This window comes from Ochotona princeps, chromosome 11, assembly GCF_030435755.1.
Source record: "Ochotona princeps isolate mOchPri1 chromosome 11, mOchPri1.hap1, whole genome shotgun sequence".
NCBI classification, from domain to species: domain Eukaryota; kingdom Metazoa; phylum Chordata; class Mammalia; order Lagomorpha; family Ochotonidae; genus Ochotona; species Ochotona princeps.
In genome coordinates, this window is record NC_080842.1 from 67713969 (window position 1) to 67730856 (window position 16888).

Below are 16888 nucleotides of genomic sequence, written 5' to 3' on the forward strand. Positions count from 1 at the left end.
CTCTTTGCAGATTCCCATTGAACACATAGTGGTGTGTTCTGATGGCTATATCCTTAAAGGCCATGAGAGTTCATAGGTGGAAGATTTGTTTCTGAGTCTAAGCTGCAAGGTGATCTGTCTCAGCGAGAATACTGAGTTATTAAACAAACAAGCCTTGATGGTCCATCTCTTAATTCTCTTCCCTAGAATCATTGTGGGTTGCATCAGTTAGTATATGTGGAGATGCTTTTATTTGTGTGTGTGAGAGAGAGAGATGGGAAAACACTGTCTACATCCTCAATTCTAACACCAGTTGTAAATTCAGGGATTCTCAAGACCACCCTTCAGCTCATTCCAGTGGCAGAATTATTCACAAAACCTACTGGAAGCTACTGTCACAGTTGTCGTTTCTTACAGCTCAGTGACAGTGACACAGATAAAATCACGCGAGGTATAGGAGCAAAGGGCATGGTCTGGAAACGTTTCCGAAGGAGAGCTTGCGTGTGTGCGTGGTGCTGCTTCCCTGGGCGGCAGGCCCGGAGTCCTGCCAGTCAGGAACATTCACCAGAGCCTTCCTACAAGTTCTTGTGGAGGGTCCAGCATGGGGTCCCAAGTTGCTTGCCGCTCTAGCTGTTGAGATCAGATTACTACTCCATCACTCTCAAAGCTCCCACCCTAACATTGTTCCAGGACTCCTTAAGCAAAACAAACAAACAAAATACTTCAGTTGGGGATGGAGTGCCGTGGAACTCAGTGTAAATTTTAAAAATAATAATAAGAGAATTTGGAGCTTAATTGGTCAGAAACTGCCAATTTTCTGCCTAATCAGGCAAACGCCTAGCGATAGTAAACCCAATGTCTTCTTGTTACTTTCTTAATATTTATTTTTATCTTACTTGAAAGAATTAAGAGATAGACTTAACTTGAAAGTGTTATATAAAGAGATAGAGATATCTTGTAATGCGGGTTCATTCCCAAAGTAGCTATAGCCACCAGGAATGAGCCAGGCTGAAGCCGTGAGCCAGGAACTTCATCCAGTCTCCCGTGTGGGTGCCAGGGCCCAAACAGTAGGTCTGCTATTTTCCTAGGTGCATTAGCAGGGAGCTGGTTAGGAAGTGGGGCAGCCAGGACCTAGAACCAGCACCCGTATTGGGGACCAGCATCATAGGTCCTGCTTCACCACTTACGTAGCGCCTTTACTTTAGTTTCAGATTCTTGCCTTTGCTTCCATATTCAACCTGTTAACTCCAACTACTCACTCACACTGCTCAAGTTTGGCTGTTTTAACATCTTGTGCTTCTGAGTGCTACCACATTCATGAGTCGTTCTCTGCTCAAGAAACTATTAAAGTTATCAATCTAAATACCTATTAAGGCAAATTTTCCACTTCCTTTCTTTTTATGTGCAAGCAACTGATTGTTAAGGAATAAAACACAGATGATAACTTCGTTAAATGTCAATTTCTGAATGTTCACACTGGTATTTCTTGCTTTAATGCCACATTTATACTTGTCCTATATTGCTACTACTTTGCTACATACATGAAGTATCATGTTGATTTCATTGCTCATTCACAGAAGCTCTTCTTTCTGATGACTTTGTTTCAGACGAAGAAAACAAACAGAATAAAACAAAAACTCAAATTTCTGAGTCCAATGAAGGAAAAGCAAAGAGTATACGGCATGCCTATGTTCACAAACCATATCTTTACTCAAAGTATTACAGTGATTCTGACGATGAACTTACTGTAGAACAGCGGCGACAGTCCATTGTAAGTCCCATTTCGTCTGTTGCTGGTTTGGTGTACTGTTAACAGATTTGGGTAGTCTGCCAAGTACTGAGGCATGTACACAGCCAAGATGTACATAGATGTACAAACTGCCTTCAGGAACCTCATCATTTAAGTCAGTGCAATAGGGTTACACTTAAGATAGACATGTTTGTGTCATTGTGAACAGCAGTGGAAAACTGCCGACGTTAGTGATTCAGGGTATGAAAATGTTTACATGAAGAATGAATCTAGTCAAAGATTTGTATGCAATCATTGTGATAATAATAAGAGTAAATGTAGTCCACATATTTCTTTAATTAACTTGGAAATACTAGTTATCAGATATGAAATTGAATTAATGGCAAAATTTTGGAGAAAACTTCTACTTGTACATTTACATCAATTTTAAAATGACTTAAAGTTTCAGAAACATTAGAATATAAGGTGTTACATATCTCAGTGAGGAAATATTTTTACATAGAGACAATGGTTTCAAGTAAGTCTGTCAAAATGCTGAATAGGTAAGTGATTAGCTTTTCTTCCAAGCTTACCTCTTGAAAATACTAACTTGGTCAGGAGCTGAGACCCCCACGTAGCACTTGTAGCACTTCAAGGTTGAGTTGTGGGCTGGAAAGGAGTGTTAGGAGTAAGGGCGAATCAATTCTCTAGTTTAAAGTAAAATATAGCAAAGTCCTGACTTGAAGACCAGCTTCTACCTAGTCTGTCACTTGAATCTAAATCAAAGCCTAAAACTCAGCAGGCAGCTGTGGAGACATACCTGTGTGCCAGCTGCACATGAGTCCGTTGTCATGTCTTTGATTTTTCTGTTTTCCAAATGTGTATAATGTATCTGCGCTTTTAGAGCCCATTAATTTGTAAGAGCATGGGAAGGGCAAGCTACAGCTTTATCTTTTCTTTTCTTAAATGAGAACGTTTTTATGTTGCCTGGTGATCTGTCTGTATATCCTGTGGTTTTAGGCTAAAGAAAAAGAAGAGAGGCTTTTAAGAAGGCAAATTAATAGAGAGAAGCTTGAAGAAAAACGAAAACAGAAAGCAGAAAAGACGAAGTCTTCCAAAGCTAAGAGTCAAGGTATAGTGGCTGTTGGCTTGTAGTATTTTAAACTGTCTGCTGTCCTCCATTAGGATCTAGGTATGAGTACAAGGTAAAGTGATTTTGTCTCAAGTGTAGAAGAGTCTGATTATTTTTTGGTGTGATTGGTCATTTTTTCTTTACATTCCATTGATGTAATTTAACATTGTCTGTCAAATAGCTACTCATGCAGCTCATGTGTTAGCAGTTTATTTTCCAGTGATGGCATAACAGCTTTCTACTGTAAAATAAATTTTTAACAAACGTCTTCAAGCTTTGAAGGTAATATTAATGAAGTTAATGCATCCTTTGTATTAACTAAAGTGTCAAACATTTATCTGGTTGTTGAACAAAATTCAACTTCCTCTGAACATTGTTTCTGTGGAATAAACACATATGTACATGTGTGATCATTTGATAAAAAAGTGAAATTTCTCCATCTAAAATGTAACATTAATGCCAGCATTACTTAGGAGTATTAGAGCCATTTTACGTTTTTATTGTGATTGGAAACTATGAATGAAAATTAACATACTGTTTATAAAAATGTCTTCTGAAATAAAGAGTATTAATTTTTTACTAGGCGAAAGCAGCATGGAATTAGAAGACTCAACAACAAAAAGTTTGGAACCTAAAGTTCCCAGAATTAAAGAAGTACTTAAAGAACGGAAAGTTTTAGAGAAAAAAGTAGCCTTAAGCAAAAAAAGAAGAAAAGATTCAAGGTACATGTTTTATCTGGTTGTGTTCCCCTTGTATCGCCCTGCTGGGTTTCTGCTGCTCACTCTTTCACAGGAGAAGCATTGCAAATGGCTGTAAAGAATTGACCCTCAGGGAGGTGGTGCTGTGGTTTATCAGGCTTCTCAGACAGCACCAGTTAGTGGACTGGATGCTCCACTTCACATCCAGTTCCCAGCTAAGGCACTGGGGAGAGCAATGGAGGCTGGGCCAGGGGGGAGAGCCAAAGGAAGCTGCTGGCTCCTGGCTTTGGATAAGCTCAGCTATGGCCGTTGTGACCGCTTGGGGAGTGAACCAACAGATGGGAGATCTCTCTCTGTCTCTTCTCTCTGTGTTTCCAATGAAAAAAATTGGCCCTGATCATTAAACTACTGCATGCTATGAAGGACCTTAGAGTTTCGTTTTCAGTGTTGTAGTTTGTGCTGCTAATATTTTAAAAAGCAGCATTTGAATCTTCTTAGAATTCCAGATCTGTTTAATAATCTGGTGAAAGGTTTAGTTCCTCTCCTCTGAACAGTGCACCTATGTGAGTGTGACAATTATCCCCCAAACTTGAGTGCGTGTGGGGGCCCCAGGAAGTACTCTGATCTGGTCCTCCCGTCATCACTTACAGTAATTGTGTCCATTCTGCAGTCTTTGTTGTATTTATTTGTGTTTACATACATGCATATATGCCAGTATCCTGCCTCTGTATCAAGTAAAGACCGAGCCAGAACATTAGTAAATGTGTGAGAATTAAAAAGCCGAAGGTACTTCTGAGAGGCAGCTGTGAAGTCATGGGAGCCATGGGCTACATTTTACAGCTTTATCAAACTACAATTACATGAATTAGTAACAGACTTAAAAATAGCTAGATCAATAAGACAGTAAAAGGAGTTAGTACTTTATTCAAGCAGTAGTAAAAGGCATTAGTTTATTATTATCCTTCAGTCCTATTGATCTCAATAAATGCGAAGTGTCCTGTTTACTCAGAAGTGCTGAACTTTTAAAATGGAATGGTCACCCATAAAGTGTCCGTCATCCTGCAGCACATCAGTTTTGGCTCTAATTATGCTTTACTCTTTAGCTTCAGGAGTAGTTCATGCCACGTTTGGTGTTGTGTTCTCTGTTGGCAAGAAATGCTTTTTTATTGTTGTTGTTAATTCTATTTGTGTTTATTAAGAGACTGAGATGGGGCCAGTACAGTGGCCCCTGTGGATTAAGCCTCTTCCTGTCATGCCAGCATCTCATTGTTGCCAGTTCACATCCCCACTGCTTCGCTTCCAATCCAGCTCCCTGCCAATGTGCCTGGGAAAACAGCAAATGATGACCCAACTGTGGGAGACGTGATGAAGCTGCTGGGTCCTGGCTTCACTCTGATGAAGCTGCTGGTTCCTGGCTTTGCTCTGGCCGTGAACTAGGAGTTCTATGTAGATTTCCCACATGGCTGGCACAGGCCCAGGCCTGTGGATCTTCTGTTGCCACCCTGGCATATTAGCAGGAAGCAGGAACAGAAGCAAAATGGCACTCCAGTATGGGCTGCTGGTGTTGTGAGTGCTAGCTGTAATGCCAGCCCTCAGAACAGGATACCAATTGAAATGTAACAAGAGTAAGTATTTGTAGTAAAAGAAAACATTTTCTGCAGCCTTCTTGAGCAATCGTAACTTTGTATTCACAGTTCATTTTGAACTTTTGTCCCCTTAGAAATATGGAAGAGAATTCCAAAAAGAAACAACAGTCCGAAGAAGATTCCAAAGAAACCCTCAAAACAAGTGAGGTATGTCCTAGTAAGACTTCCTTTCCAATAGCTCTTTTTAAAATTGCCGCATTTAGTTCCTGATAGTGACACTTTGGGTATAGTTTGATTTTTTTTTCCCCAAGTTTTATAAGAGATCTAAACATTCAGCATTTTCAAATCCCTATTATTGTGGCCTGAATTCCTTTTGGTATGCTGATTCTCATTTCATGTTACCTTGTGAGGTTCATAATCATGTCATGATTGGATCTTATTGTATTGCATGGATATATAATAATTTATTTAAGCGTTTCCTTATGTTTAAGGAGACCATATCCAAGAAGTGATTATTTCAGTTGGTAAAAATATGTAAAATGAATACATCTCTTCCTGGTTTTTGCATTATATTCTTAGGATACACTTTTGCTGTCACTGAATTTAAATACTTATCTGTGCAAGCATAGTCATAATTCTATGACTGAAATATTTATATTTTTAAAATGTGCATTAGGGAAAATTAATAATTAAATGTTTTTTATAGGTGGTAAGTTACTCCTAATTTTGTATTCAAAAGTTAGAGTCATGTTTTATAAAATATCCTGGTGTTCTAATGGCATGTTAAAAATAATTAGCTTTGTTTTATAAGTTTCAAAAACAGTGATCTTTTGGAACTGTATTTCATTGTTTAGTATTCATTATTTCTTAGTTTAAGATTAGGTTTGCACCAATTGCCATCAGTCCTCTCTTTAAAGAATTTAAGAGATTCATTAAGGTCTCAGAATGTCCACGTCCCTATGTATACTAGTAGAAGTGCATTAATGCTGGTGTTGACGTTTAAGGAAACGCAGTGTGGGGTTCACCCACAGCCACACAGGTCTTTTAAGGACTTCTGCCCACTATTTAAATAATCACATGGGTAGTCAGTAAGTCTCCTGAACACATGAATGACTCTTGGGAAAACAGCATCTCTGTGACGGTGTCTGCAGTGATGAGCACATCCAAACTCAGTCCTAGCACACTTCCTTCTTCCCTGAATGTCGAACTGTTGAATGACACTGAACGTGAGCTTCCAAATGCATCAGATTGGGATAATGACACCTACTGTAGGCAGCTTGTATTGGATAACACCTGTAGCAGCACTCAGCATATTAAATGCACTCCTGTTAAATTTGAATCTAAAAATTAGTTTTGGTGTTTCTCACATTTTAACCCTGGTTTTGTCACAGCATTGTGAAAAGGATAAGGCGTCTTCTTCAAAGGAGCCCAAGCATGCTCACGCAAAAAGCGAACCAAGCAAACCTGCGCGGAGACTCTCAGAATGCTTACACTCAGCCGATGACAGCAAAAGTGAATCTAAAGTGGAGAAGGAACATAAGAGACGCACGTCCACGCCTGTCGTGTTGGAAGGGATGCAGGAAGACAGTGACTCGAGAGAGGGGAAGAGGCAAGGAGAGCGAGCAGAAAGTGTCCCTGACGACCTCCAGCGGCAGAAAAGCATACTTAAACATGAAAAGCATGTAAAGAAAGATGATTCTGAAACATTACATTTGAAAAGCCTACCTAAGAAGGATGTGAAATCCTCCAAGGAGAAGCCTGAAAAAGAGAAAACTTTAGCAGAAGACAAAATGTCTGCCAAACATAAATATAAAGGCGATGGTGTGCATAAAACAGGTGACGAAGCTGAGCTTCAATCTGAGAAAGGCGGAAAATTGGAGGAGACTATACAGAAGCAAAGTCAGCAACCAAAGCTGCTCTCAGAGGAGAAAAGCGAAAGAAAAGGCAAACATAGGAATGAAAGGAAATTGTCAATTTTAGGCAAAGATGGGAAGCCAGTTTCTGAGTATCTTATAAAAACAGATGAGAATGTGCGTAAAGAAAGCAACAAAAAAGAGAGAAACACATCAGCTGAAAAAACTAAGGCAGAACACAGGTCAAGAAGGTCAAGTGATTCTAAAATTCATAAAGATTCTCTCAGCTCTAAACAGCATGGTGTCGCCTTACAGAGACGAAGTGAAAGTTACTCAGAAGACAAGTGTGACGCAGACTCTGTTCATGTAGACAGTAATTTAAAACCGGAAGACGTCCTCAAGGAGAAGCGAAGGACAAAGAGCTTCTTGGATGAAAAACTTGGGTTAAAATCTAAATCGAAAAGTCAAGGCAAACAGTTAAAAGTTGTTGAGGCAGAATTACAGGAAAGCACTGCAAAACAGTCCACCCCTTCCAAACCAGATAAAGAGAAGAACACAGAAGAAAATGAGCCAGAAAGACCACGGAAGTCGAAAGTTGAAGACAAAACTGTAGAAGAAACTGTTGTTGAAGCTGCGTTAGAGAGTGCTGCTTCTGCAGCACATACCACACAGAAAGATCCTAGCCACAGAGCCAAGTTAGCTTCGGCAAAGGAGAAGTATAAGGGTGATAAAGATTCGAGTTCATCGAGACTGGAGAGAAAGTTGTCAGATGGGCACAGAAACAGAAGCTTAAAGCATAGAAGTAAAGATGTGAAAAAAAAGGAGGAAGGTAAATCAGACGACAAGGATGGTAATCATGGAAAGAGCAGAGGAAATAGTTCAGCCATAGAAAAGAAATTAAGTAAAAGGCTGTCTGAAAATCGAAGAGGAAGCTTGTCACAAGAAATGACCAGAGGAGAAGAAAAATTAGCAAACACTCCCAGTACTCCTGGTATTGCTTCCCTCCAGAGACCAAAAAAAAGTAGTGATAGCGCATTGATCCCTGAACGAGAGCCAATGGACATTGATTCTGAGCCAGCTGTTGAAAACATAGTTGACATTTCTAAAACCCAAAACAATACCAATAATGGTTCTCAAACAGACATTGACTCTGAAAATGTTGTGAAACAAAAACTTACTGCCACAGTTCTAAAGGATGAACTAAGAACTTCAACAGTAGATTCAAAAACAGCAGCTCCATCCTGCAAACCAGGGCGTGGAACCGGAGTGGGTTATTCTGAAAAACATGCTGATCATAAAAGTACCCTGACCAAGAAAGCACAGATCCAAAATGCTGTGTCCAAACCAAACCCCGGAGAGAAAGAACCTATTCCACAGGGAACTTGTGAAATGATTGTGGACTGTGAAGCTAGTCACCGAATGCTAGCTAACACCCTGTCAGAAAATGACAGGACACAAAAGATTTTGAAAAGCACAACCACAACCAAGCCCACTGAAGAATGTGTTGCTCTCGAACATTCCATGAATGTAGGCCCTTCACTGTCCTTAAGTTCAGGAACTCCTGTACCTCAGAGAGAAGCCAGTGATTCAGCTGTGACTCCTGTCGTTGACAAAAGAACTGTTTTAGAACTTGGCACAGGCAGCACCTTGCTTGTGCAACACTTGACTGTTCCTAACCAAATGTTGATCGTTAAGGAATCAGAAGTTTCTCGAACAAGTAACAACAAAGAAGGTGGTGAATGTCCCACAGTTGCTACTCCAGCAAAAGCAGGCATGAGTAGCAAAAGACACATTCCAGAAGCTCACCAAGCCACTTTATTAGACAGTAAACAAGGAAAAGTAAACCTGTCTTTTGCTAGCAAAGCAACAGACATGATCATAGGAAATGAGTGTGTTAGCAAAGAAGGTAGTTTGATGGACATGACCCAAAAAAGTGACATGAGTACAGAGCCCATCTTAAAGCAGAGATGTATAGCTACAATAGAAAGTGAAAAGATGGGTGAGATTGAGCATGTGGTAAGCATGAATACAGAAAGGGGTGCTGAATCTGTTGAATGTAATCAAAATACAGGTGACATAATAAACATGTCAGTTGATGGTGACAAAAGGAATGAGAACAATGAGGTAGATACCAGTGCTGGAGATGCTGCGCCTTCTGTGTCCCATCCAAGGGATGGAAAGACGGAGAATGCTGCAGGTGGATCTGTCAGGACAAAAAAGACTTCTGTTGCTTCCAGTAGTGATGGGAAGGACAACAGTGTCACCTTCAATCCACTCAAGGCTGGAAATGTTGCTTCCACTTCTTCGGAAACACAGGAGAGTGAGGTGGCCTTGCCTTGCACCAGCATCGAGGCAGACGAAGGCTTCACGATGGGAGCGTGCCGGAGAAGCAATCAAGTTCAGAGTGGGTCCGAAGCCAGTGAAAGCACCGTGTTTGCTGCAGCTGAAGAAGGTGGGGGTGTTGTCACAGAAGGATTTGCTGAAAGTGAGACTTTCCTCACCAGCACCAAGGAAGGAGAAAGTGGAGAGTGGTCTGTGGCAGAATCTGAAGATAGGCCAGCAGAGCCAGTGGCTGCACATATAGTTAAAGCTGAAGCTAATGTGAATAGAGTTGTAAGTGAGGAAAAAGATGATGCTGTAACTAGTGCCGGCTCTGAAGAAAAATGTGGTGATTCTTCCAATAGAGCCTCAGAAATAGTGGAGGAAGCCATCGCTTTCATCAGTGAAGTTGAAAGTGACGGGGCAGTTACTAGTGCTGGGACCGCGGTCAGAGTGGGATCCGTCAGCAGTGAAGACGTCGATGAGTCCCAGGGAAATATGACAAGAATGGGTCCTAAAAAGGAAACAGATGGCACTGTAACATGTACAGGAACACAAGGTAGAAGTGATAACTTTGTCATCTACTCAGTAACAGGGGCAGGACCTCAGGAGGAACGTGTGGTTACAGGTGCCAGTGTGGTCCTGGTAGATAACGTGTTGCCCCCTGGAACTAGCACCGCCCAAGACGGAGATGGCTCTGTGAATGATGGCACAGGAGAGAGTGCCGTCACCAGCACAGGAATCACGGAAGAAGATGGAGAGGGGCCAGCAAGCTGCACGGGTTCAGAAGATGGCAGTGAAGGTTTTGCGATAAGTTCTGAATCAGAAGAAAGTAGAGAGAGTGCAATGGACAGCAGAGCGGCCAAGGAAGTCACCGATGCCCTGTTAGTTGCCCCTGGTCCGTGTGATGATGAGGGCATTGTGACCAGCACAGGTGCAAAAGAGGAGGATGATGAAGGGGAGGGTGTTGTGACTAGTACTGGGAGAGGGAATGAAATTGTCCATGCCTCAACTTGCACAGGGATTGGAGAAGAAAGTGAAGGAGTGCTGATTTGTGAAAGTGCAGAAGGGGACAATCAGATTGGTCCTGTAGTTCACAAGGTGGAAGCTGAGGCTGGAGCAGCCATCACAAATGCAAACGAAAGTAGTGTTGACAGCGTGAGTGATGCTGAGAAGGAAAGCAAAGACCCGGAGATCTGCTCCAGTGCGAAAGGGCTTGTGGAAAGCAGTGTGACCAGTGCAGTCACAGGAAAGGGCGAAGTGATGCCAGTTCCAGGAGGCTGTGAGGATCCCATGACAAGTGCAGTTTCTGATCAAAGTGGTAGTCAGATCACCAGGGAAGAAAAGATGGAAGACACCACCATTTCCACTGGCGTGGTTGGGGGCAGTTATGACGTAGTATCTGGTGCAGTCCCAGAATGTAAAGTTGACCACACATCACCAAGTGGAAAAGCAGATGAGGGCATCATCACCTCTGTTGAGAATGAAGAGCGTGCTGGGCTCATGGCCGCTACCGCCACTGAGGATCTTCCTCACCAAAAGAGCCTGGCTGGCGGGGACAGGCAAAGCAAAGGCTTACTGATTTCCACCAGTACAGGTGATTACACCCATCAATTAAGTGCAGTGGTTGACGTGGGCCTAGGTCACTCAAGTACTCTGAGAGCTGAAGAAAATATAGAAGGTCACAGAATTAATTTGGAAGAATTTGAGGCTCCCATGCCCAGTGCAGTTTCAGGAGATGAGAGCCAACTTAGTGCTGACAGAAATGAGGAGAAGGATGAGTGTGCCATGATTTCCACAAGCATCAAAGAATGTGAAGTGCCTATTTCCAGTGCAACAACCGTCACAGGTGTTGAGACTCAGCTGCCAGTGGCAGCAGCAGAAGAGCGAGCTAAAAGCCCAAGCTCTGCAGGTGCTGATGACCTTGAGGTTCCTACTCCCAGTGCACCCGCAGAAGTGGAAAGTCCTCTTGCCACAACCAGCAAAGAGGAAAAAGATGAATGTGCCCTGATTTCCACCAGCATAGCAGAGGAATGTGAAGCTTCTGTTTCTGGGGCCGGTGTTGAAGGGGAAAGCGGGAGTGCCGTTATCTCGACCAGCTCTGGGGAAGACTGCGAGGGTCCCGTGTCCAGTGCCATCCCTCAGGAAGTCCAACCCTCGATCACACTAGCAGAAGAGATGAGTGACTTAGCCATGATTTCCACAAGTACATCTGAAGGATGCGAGGCAGTTATGATTGGCACTGCCACCCGGGATGAAGACCAGGCCACCTCTGCGAGAGTGGAAGACTTGAGTGATGCTGCCATCATCTCTACCAGCACGGCGGAGTGTGTGCTCGTGCTTGCCAGGATAAACACACACAGAGACCATCAGCTGGCTGCAAACAACCCAGAAGGAAGCAACAACCTGTCAGCTACCATGGTGAGCAAATGTGAGGTTCCTCTGCCCAGCCTCATTGCTGAAAACAGCTGTCGATGTCCTGAGCCATTCACAAGAGGCAAAGAAACAGACCCCACGATGGCACTGAGCACCAAGAGAGAATGCGGGAGACCAGCGTCGCTCCATGAGCCCTCTGCCGGAGCAGGGCATCCGAGTGCTATGTGTACAGGACAAGGACGACAGGAGTGTGCCTTGTGCCCCAAAGCTACAAAAGAGCAGAATGTTGTAGACAGAGGCCCAGAGGCGGAGTTGGCAGGGGGCAGGAGCACAGCTGAGTGTTCAGCAGGAAAGGACTTAGAGAGGAGTGCAAACTCTCCAAGACATCACAGAGAACCACAGCAGGTGTCTGCCCAGACACCCGAGGAGCCATCTGTCAGGACTCAATGTTTGGCAACAGAAAATACTGGTGCTCAAAGAACTGACAGTGTGCCACCTGTCCAAGACAATGTAGCAGAGGATTCCTCTGATCCTGTCCAGCAGGAACCCGAGAATAGCCTGAAATCCACTACGGATTGTATTATTGGGCAAGAGTCAAAGATGGTTCCTTCTCACACGGAGATCCTTCCAGCTGTGGCCGTGCCTCCATGTGAGCGGGACTTGACTATGGTGAGCGATTCCAGTAACGGATGGACACATCAGGCCCCTTCCAAGAGAGATGGAGATGGAAGCAGCTCGAGAGAATCATTCCATGAGGAAGGACACCTCAACGTCACCGTTTCTCCTGAAGACAATTTGGATGACAGAGGTAAGAATCTGTTTCTAATTTTACTGTTACGGAGATGGTATAGCCACGTGACTAAGACAGCCTTGGCAACCATGGTTTGGGCTCTCGGGGTGAAAATCAGTTAAAGTTTTTTCTTATATAGTAATTTATCAAATGTGAAGATTGAGCTTCTTTGAAAGTTGGCTTGCTTAAAAGTTAGACCTATCTCGTATGTGCAAGGAGAGAACAGATAGCACACTGAAGCCTGGGGAATGAGTGAAGCGCAAGTCTCTGAGTCTCTGTATCCTTCAGGTTTCTTGCTAATCAGATTGAAGAATTCTTTACTACAGCCCCCAAAAATGATATTCTCCATTGCCCTCATGTTTTAAGTAAGGAAATAGGGTCAAAAAATTTAAATAATGTCATGGCATTTGGGTGCTTTAGAGGGAAAAAAAATTTAATTCCTAAGCTCCGGTGTTCTGTTTTATAGAATAGAAATAGTAAGAGACAATAGTACAACAACAACCATTATTCCTGCCCTCATTTGATTTATTATAGATTTGCAATATGTACCGGTTCACTTTGCTGGCTACTTCTAATTAAGGGAGAACAGTATGTATATTTTTTAACTGTATATTGTTCAGGTAAAATGAATTAATTTCCAGTTTGGAATATGTTTCCAAGAGAAAGGAAACATGTTCCCTTTTGACAGGTCTCAGAGTTCTGATCTTTTAGAAGCAGTTGGTAGCTTTCAAAGATAAGATCTCAGGCATTCATCATTACAGTGCAAATGCAGGTGCTTTATGCCAAATCCTGCTGTGTTAGACTTTAGTGTGCAAGGTCGTTAAGATGGGGAAGTAACTGTTAATTAAGCCATGTATGTGACAGGTGATGTGAAAGGTAGTAAGAATGTGTAATACACACAAGGCTGTAATGACTTGAAAAGGGCAGAGAACAGTGATGTCTTTTCCACTTTGGGTGTGTAAACTGTAGCGTCCTGGACTTCCAAACTGGAACAGATCTTGACTGTTATGTAACCCAACCTTAGGAAAGTGAGTCCTGTCGTAACGGTTGAAACAAAGATTGAAATAAATAACTTTAGGGATTGTGGTACAGTTAAATAAGCCGTCCCTTGCATTGCCAGAATCTAGAGTGGCAGTTTGAGTCTCAGCTGTTCTGCTTCTGGTACAGCTCCTTGCATGTATACCTGATGTCCACCCGTGTGGGACAGCTGTTCCACTTCTGGTACAGCTCCCTGCTCATGTACCTGGTGCCTGGTCACTTCCACCCGTGTGGGACAGCTGTTCCGCTTCTGGTACAGCTCCTTGCATGTATACCTGATGTCCACCCATGTGGGACAGCTGTTCTGCTTCTGGTACAGCTCCCTGCTCATGTACCTGGTGCCTGGTCACTTCCACCCGTGTGGGACAGCTGTTCTGCTTCTGGTACAGCTCCTTGCATGTATACCTGATGTCCACCCGTGTTCTGGTACAGCTCCCTGCTCATGTGGCTGATCCCATACCCCCCTGTGAGAGACCTAGGTGTGTTTGTGGGTTCCTCGCTGCAGCCTGCTTTTGCAGCCACTTGGCCAATAAATCATAGAATGGGAGGTATCTCTGTCCCTCACTCCCTTCTTCCTTCCCTCTTTTTTTCTTATTTCTGCCTTTCAAATAAATAAATTAATCTTTAATAAAAAATTAAATATTTTCCATTGAATGTAACTTGAATGCATTGAATGCTTTATTAGTTTATTTTTTTTTAAGATTTATTTATTTTTATTGCAAAGTCAGATATACAGAGAGGAGGAGAGACAGAGAGGAAAATCTTCCGTCCAATGGTTTACTCCCCAAGTGACAGCAACGGCTGGAGATGAGCTGATCTGAAGCCAGGAGGCAGGAACTTCTTCCAGGTCTCCCACGTGGGTGCAGGATTCCAAGGCTTTGGGCCATCCTCGACTGCTTTCCCAGGCCACAAGCAGGGAGCTGGATGGGAAGTGGAGCCACCGGGATTAGAACTGGCACCCATATGGGATCTCGGTGTGTTCAAGGCAAGGACTTTAGCTGCTAGGCCACTGTGCTGGGCCCTAGAAGTTTTTATAACTTAGTCTTTATTGTAATTTATTATTCCTTTCTCCTTTACTCCTCTAGCCCCCAGGAGCAAACCTAGAAGGACTTTTAGCAACAAGATGACTGAAAAAGCCTGCAGACACTCAAAGAAAGGAAAACTTTTCTTTGGAAACTTATTAGTGCAGGTGAAGAAAACTGGAAAAGCCATAGGCCACATGAAGATGAGGAAGAAAAAAGGAGGAGAGAGGATGAGAGTAGGATTGAATCTCCACCTGAAAGGCCCATTTTCTCTTTGCTTCAGTTGTTGAACCTTATATTTAGTTTTTCTGTGTTGGCATGAAACAAACGGAGTGATTCCATTCATGAATCATCCTATTGAGAATACATGCTTGCTTCTAGTGATGCGCTTATTGGAGACCACTGCAAAAGAATACTTGAAAATACGATGTCTCCATAAATAGTTTTTCTTATTCTTCTTGGGCAGCCATGTTACTGTGCAGGAAAGAAACAGTTTCACTTCCCCACGGTGAATGAATGGTGCCTGCCTTTTATCTAGATTCTTTCTTCACAACATATTTTTCATGGCTATCTAATGCTGATAACAGAATAAATCAACAGAGGGAGGTGGTATGGTACAGAAGATAACAATATTTTGTTACTCTTTATAAGCAAATTCTTAAAGTTGTTTTAATGTTTTGAATTTCGTTAGGCCAGGAAGAGTCTCCATTGGATGTTCTGAGAGAATTGGGACTGAAAACCAACTTAAAAAATGAGGTATGACTAATAATTCAGTTACACAGAATTGTAAGTTGTTAGGACCTTTTCACCCTGTACATATTTATTTACATACATATGAGAGAATTTCAAAAAGTTGATGGAGGGAAAGTAGTTAAGCCTTCACTTTGGACACCTGCCTCCCGTGTCCCAGTGCCTGGGTGACACAGTCCATTCTGCTTCCTGCTGATGAGCGTCCTGGGAGGCAGTGGACAGTGGCTCAGATTCCTGCGTCCCTGCCGCTGATGTGGGAGGCGGAAACTGTGCCGTGTGGCTGGTTTCACCCTGTGCTGCTCTAGTGAGTCTGCGTATCTAGGGTGCGTACCAATAGAGAGTGTCTCTCTTTCCATGGTTCAAATGGTTTTTTTATCTTTCATTAAAAGATTTTGAAAAATTAAAAATCTAAAATACTCAAATTCTCCATGAACTTTTTTGAAACCCTCTCATAAATATATATGCTTAGGGTTTATATCATTCCTAATTTTCTTCTACTATGATTCTTATTGTATCCTGTTGGGGTGTAGAAATGAAGAAATCTGTAACTGTTGTAAATAGTGGCATCATGAATTCAGTTTCTGAACTAGAGAAACCCAGGATCACCCTTCAGATTCTCCCCATCATCCAACATTTAATCCATTGCCAATTCTTACAGGATCTATTTCTAAAATGTATGAATCCATCTATTTCTACAGCTGTCACCCTCATCTAAACCACTACTTGGGTAGCATCCCATTAGAATTCTACTTCCGCTCCAGCCCTTCTTCCAGTGTGTGATTCATACAGCCATGCAGGTAGTCTTTAAAAACATCAATTAAGTCCTCTATCATTGCGGTGCTTCAGATTTCCCGTGGCTTCTCATCACATTAAAAATAAAATCTTGGGGGTTTTTGTTTATTTTGGCCTGTGTGCCTCACACAGTTTAGTCTCCATGCCTTCCTTCCAGCCTGACTTCATGGTACGTTTTGTATCTATGGTGACAAGATAGCAGTGAGCCTGGGAATTGGAGCAGCACGGTAGTGGCCAACAAGAGCACTGGGAGGGTGGGAGAGCCTGCAAGGAGATACTGAGGGTCATTTAGATAGGAGAGAAAGTTTACCAGAAGAAAAACAAAGGCTTCAGGGAGCATTGTGTTGACAGAGGAGAAGGCGTGCAGTATGTTCAGCTGGTTCCAGTGAACTGTGTGAACTATAGTAAGAATTAAGCCTGGAGGCAGTGGCAGTGTTGTGGTGCGGTGAGCTATCTACCTGCGACACTGGCATCCCATATGAATACAGGTTCCAGTCCCCGCTGCTCTACTTGCGTCCAGCTCCTTGATAACACACCTGGAGGAGGAGTGGAAGATGGCCCACAAGCTTGAGCCCTTGTCCTTGTGAAAAGTCCAGTTGGAGCTGCAACCTCCTGGCTCTGACCAAGTCCATCGCTGGCTGTTGGAACCAGATGGATGATGATCGTCATGGTGGTGGTGGTGGTGGTAGTGGGGGGTGTGTGTGTGTGTGTGTGAAACTGTCAGCTGTCTTTCAAATACAATCTTTAAAAACAAAACAAATGAATATACAGGATTAGCTATACAGGTTTGATATATAGGATTAGATTCAGTTCTCTTTTTTTTT

General features: G+C 42.8%; 1 protein-coding gene across 3 annotated transcripts in view; it reads left to right on the plus strand.

Moving 5' to 3' along the window:
* The window catches only part of BOD1L1 (biorientation of chromosomes in cell division 1 like 1), a 56124-nt gene that overhangs the window by 14030 nt on the left and 25206 nt on the right, over positions 1–16888 (plus strand). For all 3 annotated transcript variants that reach the window (XM_058670297.1, XM_058670296.1, XM_058670295.1), the window contains exons 6-11: positions 1587–1750; positions 2729–2840; positions 3424–3562; positions 5259–5331; positions 6516–12480; positions 15214–15278. In XM_058670297.1, the coding sequence (XP_058526280.1) occupies positions 1587–1750; positions 2729–2840; positions 3424–3562; positions 5259–5331; positions 6516–12480; positions 15214–15278 (6518 nt within the window). The remainder of the gene's footprint in view (positions 1–1586; positions 1751–2728; positions 2841–3423; positions 3563–5258; positions 5332–6515; positions 12481–15213; positions 15279–16888) is intronic.